The 15,793-nt window shown below is 37.4% G+C and overlaps 1 protein-coding gene across 1 annotated transcript in view; it reads right to left on the bottom strand.

Moving 5' to 3' along the window:
• The window catches only part of CHORDC1 (cysteine and histidine rich domain containing 1), a 48,559-nt gene extending 36,612 nt beyond the window's left edge, over positions 1–11,947 (bottom strand). The window contains exons 1-2 of the mRNA XM_077113309.1: positions 11,726–11,947; positions 8,035–8,084 (exon numbers count right to left, since the gene is read on the bottom strand). Of these exons, the coding sequence (XP_076969424.1) occupies positions 8,035–8,084; positions 11,726–11,789 (114 nt within the window). The 5' untranslated portion in view covers positions 11,790–11,947. The remainder of the gene's footprint in view (positions 1–8,034; positions 8,085–11,725) is intronic.
• Positions 11,948–15,793: the final 3,846 nt, after the last annotated feature.

The raw sequence follows: 15,793 nt of genomic DNA, 5'->3' as shown, positions 1-15,793 counted from the left end.
AGAAGATGCAAACAAAATAAAAAATGAGAGGCAGGTCTTTACCATGGAGAGTAAAAACATAATAAAGATAAGGTACTATGAAAAACTTTACACCATCAATCTAGAAAATTTAGATGAAATGGACACCTCTTAGTAACACACGAACCTACACAGACTCAAAACAGAAGACCTCAACAAACCAATCACAAGTAAAGGTATTTCATCAGTCACCAAAAAAAAATCCCAGGACCAAATGGTTTCACAGGCAAATTTTACCAAGTATTTCAAGAAGAATTAATACCACTGCTGTTCAAACTCTTCCAAAAATTGAAAAAGAGGGAACAGTACCTAGCTCATTCTATGAAGCCAACATCACCCTAATACCAAAGCCTGATAAAAGATACAAGAAAGGAAAACTACAAACCTCTCTCTAATGACTATAGATGCAAAAACACTTAATAAAATACTTGCAAATCAAATCTAACTATACATTAAAAGAATTAAACACTATGACCAAGTAGGTTTTACTCCTGGCATGCAAGGATGGTTCAACAGGAGAAAATCAATTAATGTAATGCACCACATTAATAAACAGAAAGGAAAAAAAACAATCAACTCTCATCAAAAGACATCTGACAAAATTCAGCATTCCTTCTTAATAAAACTATTTAGAGAAGTAGGATTGAAGCAAAATTCCTCAATATGATGAAGGGCAAAAATGAAAAAAACACCAATAACTTTGTATTCAACCGGGAGCTGAGAGCTTTCCCTCTAAGATCAGAGACAAAACAAAGGTGTCTACTGTTACCACTGTTACTCAACATTATGTGAAAAGTCCTAGCCAGAACAATTTGGCAAGAAAAATAAACAAAAGGCATTCAAATTGGAAAGGAAGAAGTAAAACTTTCACTATTTGCAGATGACATGATCCTATATTTAGTAAATCCTGTCTTTAATAAACCCTGTAAAAGCGGTCACAAAGCTAACAGAGCTAATAAATGAGATCACAAAAGTGGAAGGATACAACACGCAAAATCAGCAGTGCTTCCATGCACTAGTGAGCTGGTTTTAAAGGATGTATGCCCCCTAGAAAAGCCATGTTTTTAATTAAAACCCCATTTCATAAAGGTAGAATAATCCTTATTCAATAGGGATTATTTGAAACTATAATCAGACCACCTCCCTGGAGATGTGATTTAATCAAGAGTGGCTGTTAAGCTGGATTAGGTGACGACATGTCTCCATGATCTTGATTAGTTTCTAGAGTCCTATAAAAGAGGAAACATTTTGGAGAATGAGAGAGATTCGGAGAGAGCAGAGAATGCTGCAGCACCACTTAGCAGAGAGTCCATGAACCAGCAACCTTAGGAGATGAAGAAGAAAAATGCCTCCCGGGGAGCATCATGAAACCAGAAGTCAGGAGAGAAAGCTAGCTGATGACTCCATGTTTGCCATATGCCGTTCCAGCTGAGAGAGAAGCCCTGTGTTTGCCATGTGCCTTCTCACTTCAGAGAGAAACCCTGAACTTCACTGGCCTTCTTGAACCAAGGTATCTTTCCCTGGATGGATGCCTTGATTGGACGTTTCTATAGACTTGTTTTAACTGGGACATTTTCTTGGCCTTAGAATTATAAACTAGCAACTTACTAAATTCCCCTTGTTAAAAGCCATTCTGTTACTGGTATACTGCATTTCAGCAGCCAGCAAACTAGAACAACTAGGAACGAGCTATACGAAGAAGTAATCAAGAAAAAAATCCATTAACAATAGCCACTAAAAGATTCAAATATCTAGGAAAAAATTAATGAATGATGTAAAGAACCTGTACATAGAAAGATACAAAACACTGCAAAACAAAATCGAAGTAGACTAAAATGAATGGAAAAGCACCCTTAGTGTTCATGGACTGGAAGGCTAAATGTTGTTACAATACCAATTCTGCCCAAATTGATCTACAGATACAATGCAATACCAACCAAAATTCCAACAGCCTACACTTTGTAGTAATGGAATAGCTAATTATCAAATTTATTTGGAAGGGGAAGGGGCCTTAAATAGGGAAAAAAAATCTTGAAAAAGAATGAAGTAGGTAGACTCAATACTTCCTGACTTTAAAGCATAATACAAAGCTACAATGGTTAAAACAACACGGTATTGGTATAAAGATAACACATATGGAATTGAATTGAGAGTTACAAATAGATCCTCAGATCTATGGTCAACTGTTACTTTGTTTTATTTTTTGATACATATTATATATTCACATACCATGTAATCATCCAAAAAGTACAATCAATGGTTTACAATATCATCAGATAGCTGTGCATTTATCATCACAATTGACTATTTTTGGGTGTGAAAAATAACATATATACAAAAAAGAAATAAATTTCAGAGCACATCACAACAATTAGTTGTAGACAGGTTTCAGAATTTAGTATGGGTTACAATTCCACAATTTTAGGTTTTTATTTCTAAGTACTCTAAGATACCGGAGACTAAAAGAGCTATCAATAGAATGATTCAGCAATCATACCTACTTATTAAACACTACCTTCTCTGAGAAGAGTGTTGTCAGGATTCATTAAGTGAAAGTGACCTTAGAGAATTTATTTGCAGTTCCTCAAATAAACCATGAGTTTGCTTAAAAACAAAATAAAAACAGTACCTTCTTAACTCCACCATTACCTTTGGATCTTTCTTCCACTCTTTAGGGGTATTTGGGCTATGCCCATTCTAACTTTTTCATGTTGGAAGGGGCTGTACATAATAATGGATAGGGGGCTGGAACTAGCTGATATTCTGGAAAGGCTGGCCCCTCTGCATTACAGAACTTATCTGGTCCAGGTACCCATCTGGAAGTTGTAGGTTTCTGGAAAGTTACCCTAGTGCATAGAACCTTTGCAGAATTTTATGTAACACCCTAGGTGTTCTTCAGGATTGGCAAGGATGGTCTTGGTTGGGGTTTGACAAGCTATGATTGCACAATGTCTTGTATAACAAGACAGAAGCTTGTGTAACAGTGACCTCCAGAGTAGCGTCTTGACTCTAACTGAACTCTCTCAGCCACTGATACCTTATTTGTTACACTTCTTTTTTCCCTTTTGGTCAGGATGGCATAACTGATCCCACAGTGCCAGGCCCAGGCTCATCCCTGGGACTCAACTCTCGTGCTGCCAGGGAGACTTTCACTCCTGGATGTTATGTTCCATGTAGGGGGAGAGGGCAATTATTTCATTTGCAGAGTTGGACTCTGACAGAATACATCTGAGGTCCTCTGGAAGTAACTCTGAGGCACACATATGGAAGGCTAAGTTTGCCTGCTACGCAGACAAACTTCACAAGAGCAAGCCTTAAGATCAAGGACTTGGCCTATTTATTTGGGTTTCCCTAATATTTGACACAGTATCAGGGAAGGGTAAGCTTCTCTGCTACACAGATAAGCTTCACAAGAGCAAGCCTCAAGATCAAGGACTTGGCCTATTGATTTGGGTGTCCCTAATATTTGACACGGTATCAGGGGTTTCCCTGGTGGTAAACTTTAAGAGTTTCGTATTTTCTCTCTCATCCCTCAAGGGACTTAACCAATACTTTTTGATTATCTGCTTGGTATACTCTGGGATGTATCAGACACTACACATGCTATACAGGATCATTCTTATTCTGGGCACCCTGTGTTTGGATTGTTTAAATGATATATCCAGACAGGTTGAGTTAGATTATGTGATACAGAAAATTTAGGTTCTGGACAAAGTAAATCTTTCTTCCTTTGGCCTCAAAGAGTAAATGAAGTTCTAAAATACAGACAATATTTTCTTTAGCCCTGTATTCCGAATTAACCTTAATCCTGACCTGATCGGCTTCATTCTTATGAAGGCAGGATATGTATATCCTGCAAATACCAGGATATACATATATAAAACAACCTCTCAAAACCCAGAAATGAACAATTACCACTCCAGACTAAATGTGACTGTTATACCAGGCCCGTTTTCTTATAAGTATTTTCTAAATGAGACCATACATATTTACTCTTTTGTTTCTGGCTTATTTTGCTTCACCAGATGTCACAACACTGCATGACTCACAACTTTGTGCCTTTTTGTAGCAGTACAATATTCGATCATATGTATACACTTACGTTCCCCAATCTACTTCTCAGTCAGTGTATCCTTCAGTCACCTCCATTCATTGGGCACCATGTATAACGTCCAAAGTCAACAGTCCATCAACACTCTCAATTTTAGGTGATTTCATTGTTCCCAAGAGAAGATAACCAATACAAGACCCTCACCAAATGGAAAATCCAAACTTCCCCTTAACCTTTGTCCCTCTTCCCATTATTTACCCCTGGTATTGCTGTGATACTGTTTACCTTTTCCTGTTGAATACAGACCACAGCATGCAGTAACAGTTTCCCCCTATAACCCAAAATTATACACTCTTTGTACAAGATTCATCCCTTTCCGGTTCATGCAAGAACTTACGTATATTTATATTGTTAATCAGTGGGACACGTGGGTCTATACAACCCCTTTCAATCATATTTACCTTCAATATAGTAATATTACTCTAGACCCACTAGTGAACCGTTTTCACTTCTATTTATTCCTTTCCATTTAAGTTCAACCTCATTAGCTAACTATTCACCCAACTCTACTCTCTGTGTATCTCTAGGTTTCCCATATTCTGTATTATAAACCACTGATATTACCTTTACCATAGTCATAAAAGTGGAATGAATCATACAGTATCTATCCTTTTGTGTCTGGCTTATTTCACTCAACATTTATGTCCTCAAGGCTCATCCATCTTGTTTTGTGCTTCAGACGTTATTTTCTTACTGCTACATAATATTCCAACATACATATAGATCACATTTTGTTAATTTTCTCATTTGTTGATGGGCACTTGGACTGTCTCCATCATTTGGTGATTGTGAATAATGCTACTATAAACATCACTGTGCAAATGTCTGTTTGGTCACTGCTTTCAGCTCTTCTGGGTAGATACTGAGTAGTCGTACTGCTAGGTCATAGGGCAGCTCGATACTCAGTTTTCTGAGGAACTGCCAGACTGTCTTCCATAGCAGCGGAACCACTATACATTCCCATCAGCAGTGCGTAAGTGTCCAAATTCCTACTCAACATTTGTAGTTACAGCAGCCATTCTTATAGGTGTGAGGTGTTACCTCATAGTAGTCTTGATCTGCATTTCTCTTATGGCTAATGAGTATCTCTTCATGTGCTTTTTAGCCATCTGTATTTGCTCTTCAGAAAAATCTCTATTTCTATCTTTAGCCCATTTTATAATTGGGTTGTGTGTTTTTATGTCGAGTTATATGACTTCTTTATGTAAAAAGGATATCAAACCATTGTCCGATACGTGATTTCCAAATATTTTCTCCCATTGAGTTGGCTGCCTCTTCACCTTTTTGTACGGTCAACTGATTCTTGACAAGGTTCCCAAGTCCACTCAACCAGGAAATGGTATTGGGAGAATTGGATTTCCATATCCAAAAGAATGAAAGATGATCCCTATCACACACTCCATTAAAAAAGTTACTGAATTTGGACAAAAGACCTAAATATAAGACCAGTACCATAAAACTCCTAGAAGAAAACATAGGGAAACTTCAAGGTAAATGGGAGTTTCTTAGACCTTATACCCAAAGTATATGTAATGAGAGGAAAAAAATAGATAAATGGGACCTCCTCAAAATTGAATACTTCTGTGATCCAAAGGCTTTGTCAAGAGGGTAAAAAGGCAACTGTCTAACAGGAGAAAATATTTGGAAACCATACATGATAAAGGTTTGGTATCGAGAAAATATAAAGAAATTCTACAATTCAACAATAAAAAGATCAATTTAAAAAATGGGCAAAAGACATGAATAAGACATTTTTCCAAAGAGTAAATACAGATGGCTAAAAAAACAACAAAAAGTCCTCAACTTCACTACCTATTAGGGAAATGCAAATCAAAAGTACAGTGACATATCACCTCACACCTACTAGAATGGCTACTATTTAAACAAACAGAAAACTACAAAGTGTTAGAGAGGATGTGGAGAAATAGAAACACTTGTTGACTGCTGGTGGGAATGTAAAATGGTACAACTGCCGTGGAAGACGGTTTAGTGGTTCTTCGGAAAGCTAATTTCGGATGATATGGGAAAGATAATTTTAGATGATATGGGTATTTACTGAGTCAAACAGCTGCTTCACTCAGTAAATACACATATCATCTGAAAGAGCGGACACAAACAGAAACCTGCACACCCATGTTCATGGTGGTATTATTCATAATTGTCAAATGATGAAAACAACCCAGGTGACCCTCAACAAATGAATGAATAAACAAAATGTGGTATATACATATGATGAAATATTATTCAGCTTAGTTTGCTAGCTGCCAGAATGCAATGTACCAGAAATGGAACGGCTTTCAAAAAGGGGAATTTAGAACTGCTAGTTTACAGTTCTAAGGCTGAGAAAATGTCCCAATTAAAACAAGACTATAGAAATGTACAATCTAAGGCATCTAGGGAAAGATACCTTGGTTCAAGAAGGTCGATGATGTTCAGCATTCTCTCAGCTGGAAGGGCACATGGTAAACATGGTGGTATCTGCTGGCCTTTTCTCCAGGCCTCCTGTTTCATGAAGGTCCCTGGGAGCCGCTTTCCTTCTTTATTTCCAAAAATCACTGGCTGGTGGACTCTCTGCTTTGTGGTTCTGCGGTGCTCTGAAGCTTTCTCCAAAATACTACGTCTTTTATAGGATTCCAGTAATCTAATCATGACCCACTTAGAATGGGTGGAGACATGTCTCCATCTAATGAAGTTCAAAACCCAGTTAATTGAGTCACATTTCTGTGGAGATAACCTAATCAACTTTCCACCCTATCAGTGCTGAATAGGGATTAGAAGAAACCATTCCTCCCACAGGATTAATTAGGATTAAAGCATGGTTTTTCTAGAGTACATAAATCCTTTCAAACTGGCACAAGCAGTAAGAAGCAATGAAGTCCTGAAGCACACAACATGGATAAACCCTGAAGACATTATGCTGAAAGAAATAAATCATACGCAAGAGGATAATTGTATGATCTCACTAATATGAACTATTTATAATAGGTAACTCATCAACATAAAATCTAGAATATAGGTTACCAGGAGGTACAATGAGGCTAGAGAATGAGGAGCAGAAATTTCAACTAGGTCGAACTTAGGAAATGGATAGAGGTGATGGTAGCACATTATTGTGAAAATAATCATCAGTGCTGAATTGTGAGTGAATATGGTATAAAGGGAAAATTTAGAGCCATGCATGCCACCAAAAAGAAAGCTGAAGGTTAAAACATGGGAATGTATAACACAACGTATCTTGTGATGGATGAGGACTGTGCAAATATAAAACGTTCCTTCATAAACTAGAACAAATATATGACACTATTACAAGGAGTTAGTAGGAGTGGTATATGGGAAAAAAAACGTACCTATTTCAAACTATGGATGATAATTTATAGTAATATCTTTTACTGTCATGAACAGTAAAAAACCCAATACTCCAATACTAGGGGTCAATAATAGGGGAGGATAAGAGGCATGGGATCGTTTTCGGTTTTCCTTCCTTTTTTGGGGTGTTAATGAAAATGTTCTAAAATTGATCATGGTTCAAAAATAAATAATAGTGGGAAATAAAGGGTGAAAAAACTGGGTAGACTGAAATACTCATGGTCAATGAGAAGGAGAGGTATGGGATATATGAGTTTTTTCTTTTTTATTTTTTTGGAGTGATACAAATGTTCTAAAAATGATCATGGCGATGAACACACAAATATGTGATGGTATTGTGAGCCACTGGACCGTACACCATGTCTGGACAGTACGTGTGTGAAGATTTCTCAATAAAAATATTTCTTAAAAAAATCGATCATGGTGATGTATATGCAACTATGTGATGACATTATGAGCCACTGACTGGATGGCTTTATGGTGTGTGAATATATACCAATAAAGTTGCACGAAAAAATATATATGTATAAAATTCCTACCTTTAATGCATCATGAAAGACTGGAACACCTGGGTGGTACGTGCAAGCATCTGGTCAAAAAGGAAGAAAGAAAAGCAAAACTCATTCTTTATAATATAGAAAAATGTGCATAATATTTCCTTCAAGCATTACATTTACTCCTTTTTCCAATGTGCGTAGTAGCAGTTTTTCTTTGAAAATTCACTAATGATCGAGTTTGATACATGGCATACAATGCTTAATCTAACATTTTGTCAAAATAGTAACAGTTAAAAGTTTAATTTAATAGTATATTTATAGACAATTTCAGAATAGTTCAAGTACAGCAAATTATATTTTATATTTCTCTAATCTTTGTAATAAAATAATTTAGTAACAAAACTTCAAGCTCTCAAAATCTGACCTTTATCTTTCAATTCTGCCCCTACAAAAATATTACCAAACTTAAGTGTTTTTAAATGTACTGACTCATAAAGATCGCCTCCAAGAGAATCCCTAAGAAGCTACATTCAACGAAGTCATTAAAAAAAAGAAGAATTAATATTCCTAAGACAGGCACCAATACCCAGGCACAAACCTCATCAAACAGGTTAAGTTCTATAGCGTATTTTCAGGGTTCTGTCATTCTTTCTGTATTTCCTTCCTCACTCCCACGTACACCACTTATTTTTTTCTTACTGAGCTCTCACGAAAATGGGTTTACTATAGTTTGCAATATGTAACATGATAAAAAAAATCAGGTAATAGGCACACTTATTCCCTAGCCAGAGAGTATCGTCAGCATAGAGAAAACAGGTCAGTTCTAACCCTAAACCCGGTTTCTTACAGGGCTAACTCAAATCAATCTTTCACAACTGTTTAGCTTTTCAATCCTGTACAACTTATGATTCCTAGTGTTGCCTACAGAATGACTCATTCCTAGTACTCAGAGAAGTCTCTTTACCCCTCTAAGTATGGCTTGCTTAAATGGTCAGTAACCACGTGCTACACAGATAGTATGGAAGTTAATGAAACAGGTAAAGGCTAGGTATTTTCCTAGAATAGAAACCCATGGATTAGAAAGAGGTTATCAAAAATAGTGGAATTAAAGGCTGGAAAAGGAGGTTTGGAAGCAGAAATGGATATGAACAGAGACATGATTTTGAGAGGAGGAATGGACTGATCTGGAGAACAAATACAGTATTTCTGAATAACAAATTTAATGTACATTTATAGCACAGCCAGGGGAACAAAAGAGTCATAATAATAGTCAGTTTTGGCACAAAAGCATCAGGAGTGAGTCAAGTCAACCATGTAACTACCAAAAACAAATTTTAATATCACCGCTTTAAAGTTACAAAGCAGAGAGACATTTTCTTTTCTAGCCGTTATCAGGTTTTGCTTAAATTAACATTTTAAGTTAGAAGCTACAATATAGAGATAAAGAGACAAGAGTTTATAAACTTTGTCTCTTAAAAAGCCTAACCCTGGCTCGAATTCTGGCACTGCCACTTAGTACCTGCTTCAGCTTCCTCAGATAAGTGGATTAAATAATACTGTTTGTGAATCTGTGCTATTTCCAGAATAATTAACATATGGCAGTTTCCAACCATTCCCTTGTAACACCCATTTAACAAACTAAAATCCCGTATGGGTTTAGAAGGTAGTCTAATTTTTGTCTGTAGGAAAAAAAAAAACATTACAATGAAGAGGCTTAAACATAGTTTCGCCATAGCACAAAGAGTAATATACTTAATCCAGGTGAACAAATTTTAAGGATAACTGATGTATCAGGTTCCATACACCATGTACATTGTTTCTTGTATCTTCAATTTCATCCCTTTTTTTTTGCATGGGCAGGCACCGGAAATCAAACCCGGGTATCCAGCATGGCAGGTGAGAACTGTGCCTGCCGAGCCACCATGGCCCACCCCAATTTCATCCCTTTTACTTATTTTAGTCAGTGTGCAAGGTTAAACCATTCATTTTATAAAACTTTCTTGTGACCAAGTCCACAGTTTCCTATTAGTTCTTGTCTTCTATTCAGTTCCTCCATTTCTTCAACTTTTCATTCGCTCAACCAACTTATTTGAAATACTTATAAGTCTCTAAAATAACCCTTATTTTGCTAAAGTGAATATACTCTCTAATAATTTTAATAAAGTTCCTTGCTGCATTTTGAATTGTTGACCAACTGATCCTTCTTCAGAGATCCTGCACTACCTCATATATCCACACACACACATACATATGAAATACATATATAAATACTGTTGACTTTCAACAGATGGCTGTATCTCCCCTGGATCTTAGACTGGTATGCAAATCCCTAAAAATTACAAACTGTCCTATGCAACAAATCAGTCTCTCCCCTGTATTTAATATTCAAGTCGAGTAAATGCTAACACCAAGTCAAGTTTTTTTTACATAGGATACCATGGGCAAAAGGCTTTAAAACCACACATCCCTTAATATTCTCATCCACTAAAACCTCAAATTTTATTTTCCCCTTCACTAATTTCATATACACATCATAAAAATTTCTTCAGGGACAGTAACTTGACTGTTGTCTAAAGACTTGGTTTATCTTTCTTATAGTCATGTACCCAGTGGTCTTAGTTTAAATGGTGTAACTAATTCACTGTACGCCAATATAAATACCTCAAATGAAAACGATTTTAAAAGGTTTTCAATTTACTTAACAACCCTGAACTGCTTTGGGCATCTTGAACTCAGTTTCTCTATCAATCAGAGCTAATAATGCAGACTTCACAGGACTGATGTGAATTTTAAATGAGATAGCATAATGAAAGTGAAGGATTAACGAATGACATATAGAAAGCATACAATAAATGCTTTTAAATTGGAGAAACCGTCACTTTCCACAATATGCAACGGATCAACTCATTTCTTTATTTCCATTTACCAATCAAAAAACAAATTCATTCGTCATTTTTCATCGTTCATCTAGTTCACTAACTCGCATTACACCCTTACCTTTACACCTATAGCGAATGCCGTAGAGGACATTCGATCACTTTATCCTGAAGATAGCAAGGCTTAAAATGCAGAGGCCACAACAAAAACATTAAACAAATGCTATACTAAGTAAACGGTAACGAACGTACATCTGATGGATGTACCAAAACTGAGTGTAATGATACATAAAAATTTTCTTAACCAAGAATACTTGTTTAAAAAGTAAGCAGTTTATAACAGCGGATACGGTGAACAAGCCTACAGGAAGCTCTGAGACAAACTTCTCTATTAATACAAAGGGGTCGATCTTAAATGCTAGGACAACCCACTGCCCATCCATCCCCACTACCACCCCCCACCCCCAAATAATACTTAGGAAACCTAAGCACAAAACGAGCCCACGAGTACCTCTAACTTTTGCTTCCCCAGACTTGGGGGTGGAGGCCGAAGCGGTTTTAAATTACAGGCAAATCAGAGAAAGTAAGCGGACTACAGAGGAACACGACAGGCCAGGGGAATGACTCTTTCAGCGGATGCACAGAGGGCAGGTTGGTGCCGTTGCCCAGGTGCTCACCGAGTGGCCACACACACGTGGGAAGCGGAGGGCGGGTTCACAGGGTTCCTGAGCCGGGTCAGCGCAGTAACCGCTCGCGGGAGGACCCGGGCTCCCCCTCAGTCTCCTGGGCGTCCTCCGGCCTCTGCGGAATGAAGAGGTGGAGGGAGCTGGGGAGGGCTAGCGGCGCGTTTCTCTTACCATCGGAATTGTCTTCTGGATCGAAGCGCTGGCCGCAGCCCCTGTTGTAGCACAGTAAGGCCATGTCTTTCCCCACGGTTATAAAAAAGGCCCAAATACCAGGAACCACAGGAAGAAGCGTTCACAGCTCTCCTACACCAAACACCGGTCTGACGGCTGAGGCGGCTGCCGGCTTCCGGAAACCGCCGGTTCCGCTTCAGGAATCTTCGCGAATTTTCCGGTCGCGCAGGCGCAGAGAAGAGGCGTCGGGGCGGAGGAAACTGCGGGAGGCCGAGGCTGAGGCAGAGGCGGATTCCGAGCCGGAACGTAAAGGGGCAGTCTTTTGTGGATGGTAGCAGGCTCAGAGATGTATCCCGGGGTTTTGTTGTAAGACAATAAAAAATGAAGGTGCCCAAGGGTTAACGTGCTCGCTGTAGATCTGAGTCGCTTGCTAACTGGGGGAATCTTACGCAGCAGCGTCTACCTCATCTAGTCTCACGTTGGCTTTTCTTACTTTCAACGTCACAGCTTTGCTTACTTTTTAATCCCTTGCCTGGGTGAGAGCAAGTACTGAATCATACAGCATTATCGAATGCTTTAGTATAGAATTTAGTAAAGGATGAGAGCAATAGTGGCCGAATCTCAAGGAGTGTGTGTCTCCAGTACCCTGATCTCTGGAGGAATTAGGAATCTAATCTCGTTGAGGAAATGTGGGCAACGGAAGTAATACCTGAAAAATTTCGATCGAATCACTTCAAAACGGGAAGCACTTATAAATCAGAATATCAAATAAACTTGATCAAATACAGTGCTAGAAATGGCCACTATTCCTTTAAGATCTTGGGGTAATGGCTGTTATTTCATACTAACCTTTACTTAATTTGTCGTTAGTTAATTTCCTAATTCTGGAACGTTCAATAAAACAATCTAGTGTGTGATAATACTGCAGTAATACACTAACAGGCGCATGCAGACAAGACTAGCTTCAACTTATTTCCCAAACTTAGAGCACTTAAAATAAAAGCAAATGCATTTTGATTGCAAGTAATACTGAACAACTTTAAGTATTAATATTGATAACTTGGAGGATAAAAAGCTGCACAGTGTTTCCTGTGATCCCGTCCCGTCTATTAATGAGAGATTGGCTTCTCAAGATTGAGAAGTCTAAAAAGTTTTGGATTGTGGGCAAATTCGTTGTCTTGAGTTTCCTAATGTCACTGCAACAATATTAGGATTGAATTAAACCATTTAAAAATATTTAAGAATATAAAATTTGTATATAATGATAATGTGTTTGCAACTGATTCTCCTTTTTATTAGTATGCTAAAACTTTTAAATAGTTTTAATGTTTTTTGCCAGTTTTTTATCACCAGTTACATTTTACAATCGGAAAATGATAAATGCATATAGTGGATGATTTGGAAAATGCAGAAATATATTACTAAGAAAATCAACAACAAAAAAATCTCGCTGCCCAGCAATAAGTACAAAATCACTAAAATAACTCACTGGTAAATTTATTTTCTGTGTTTTTTTCCCTAGACATTTAAAGTATGGGGCCTCTAGTATATGTGGAAGCTCATGTTCCTCTTTAGAATTTTTATAAGAAACTAAAAATTAATACATTCATATGATTTTAAAAAGCACCTGTACAGAGACAGTGCATTCCGTTCCCAGTCATACTTACGCCTCTACTCCCACACTGCTGCTATCGCCAACTGTTTGAGAAACTTTATGGTATTTATGTATAATTTATATAGACTTCAAATCCAGCTTCTTTGTCCTACTTTTCCTTTCTCCAACCGTTAGGACACACATATACACCTACTTGGTATCTTGAGATTTTTTTTCCCATGTCATGAAAGCAGTGCCGTAGAGTGGTTAAGAATAAAATTTTAGGGTGGGCCATGTTGGCTCAGCAGGCAAGAATGCTTACTTGCTGTGCCAGAGGTCTCGGGTTTGATTCCCGGTGCCTGTTCATGTAAGGGAAGAAAACGAAACGTTGGCATCAGACTAGGATTCAAATTCTGACTCGGCAGTTAAGTAGCTAAATGACCTTAAGCTGATCATTTAGATCTCCCTGGGCTTCAATTTTTCTCTTCTATAAACTGTAGAAAATGATTCTTTACCAACTGTGTGGATGCTGCTGGTATTAAATCATTGAAATATCACACAAATCTCCTAGTGCAGTACATTGCATTGCCTATAGTAAGTCCTCAAGAAAACTATTTTTGCTTTGAAATGTTCTGCAGAAATGATAATTGAATTTTATACAATCCCATTTCTAGAAATACCAATATTTTTATCTTCTTAGACAAGAATAGCCTTTCCATTGTTGCTGTCATTGAACTGGTTTACAATATTTTCTTTATAAATAATATGAACAATATCCTTATATACAAATGTTTGTCTTAATCTCTATTTTTTCCCTTAGTCTTAGAAGTAGAATTAGAATACTTCCTTAGAAGTAGAATTGAGGTTCAACTTCCTTAAAAGTGGAATTAGAATTCTACTTCCTTAGAAGTAGAATTTCTAGGGAAAATTTTAAGAATGAATTTAAAACTAATTATAGACCTATGCTAATTTCCAGGTAGATTATACACATTTACACTCCAGACAGTGATAGGTGATAGCCCCAGGCTCAATGCACTCTTCCAGATTTAGATATTATAACTTCCAAATAATTTTGCCTTCCTTGCATTTGTAAATTCACTCCTCGTGCCTTTTTGCTCATTTTTCTACTGTGAAGTTAATGATTTTAATTTTGGTTATGTAATTTTTATTATTTAAAAAAATACTGAAACTTTGACATTTTGGAAATATTTTCTCATGATTGGTCTTAATTATTTTTATTTATGATACTTTTAAATGTAGAAATTTTTAATTTTTATGCGGTCGAATCTTGCTTAATTTTGTTTATGTTTTCCCTCCAATGTTTTTATACTTAGATCTTCCCTTTCCCAGTTGGGTCATCTATTCCCGTAATACTGTGAATGTGCATACATGTATGCATTTAGTGGTTTCTTTCTATGTTTGTATTCAATTCTATTAAACTATTATCAATTCCGTTTTCATTCATTATTTCACTTGCTTTTGGGGGGTTTATTTTTTCTTTTCCTTTTTTAAGTTGAAGTCTTGATTTTTTGTTTGTTTGTTTACTAATGAAATAATTTAATGTGTGAATTTGTCTTTGCATATGTCTTAGTTTTCCAGAGTTGCTATAACAAGTATCATTGACTACTTGGCTTAAACAACAAAAATCTATTATCTCACAGTTTCGGAGGCTAGAAGTCCAAAATCCGTGCGTCAGTAGGGCTATGCTTCCTCTGAAGAGTGCAGAGTTCTAGCAATGGATTGCCAGCAAACCTCTTTGCTTCTCTCACATGGCCTTCTCTCCTCTCTCCTCTCTCCTCTCTCCTCTCCCTCTCCCTCTCCCTCTCCCTCTCCCTCTCCCTCTCCCTCTCCCTCTCCCTCTCCCTCTCCCTCTCCCCCCTCTCCCTCTCCCCCCTCTCCCTCTCCCCCCTCTCCCTCTCCCCCCTCTCCCTCTCCCCCCTCTCCCTCTCCCCCCCTCTCCCTCTCCCCCCTCTCCCTCTCCCCCCTCTCCCTCTCCCCCCTCTCCCTCTCCTCCCTCTCCCTCTCCCTCTCCCTGCTCTGTATTTTAGACTTACAGCTTTCCTCAATTTGGGCTAGCCATATTTCAATAGTCACACTTGCTAGTGGCTGCCATGTTAAGCAGCACACTAATATGTCAGCTAATATCCTTTCCATAAATATATTTTAAGTGATTGAGTAAATGAAATCTGGTAAGCCTTTAAAGTGGAGTACTATGAAATTTTTAGAGAATGAAGTTGATTGGCCTGGAAAGACACGTGTGATGTGAAGAGGTAAAAAATAAAGTTCCATTATCTAGAAACAACAACAATTATGAATATTGTATGTATATATGTGTGAAAAATGTAAATAAATAAAATATTTGTACTTAAACACATGTAAAAGGTATGTTTGAAAAGACAACTAATCTTTGAGAACAGTGGCTACCTTTAAAGAAATGGATAGGTTGAAAGAATTAAGATTTTCCTTTGCATTTC

Source organism: Tamandua tetradactyla, chromosome 8 (genome assembly GCF_023851605.1).
Source record: "Tamandua tetradactyla isolate mTamTet1 chromosome 8, mTamTet1.pri, whole genome shotgun sequence".
In the NCBI taxonomy this organism is placed as follows: Eukaryota; Metazoa; Chordata; class Mammalia; order Pilosa; family Myrmecophagidae; genus Tamandua; species Tamandua tetradactyla.
The sequence above is the reverse complement of the archived record's forward strand: the minus strand, read 5'-3'. Positions and strand labels throughout refer to the sequence as shown.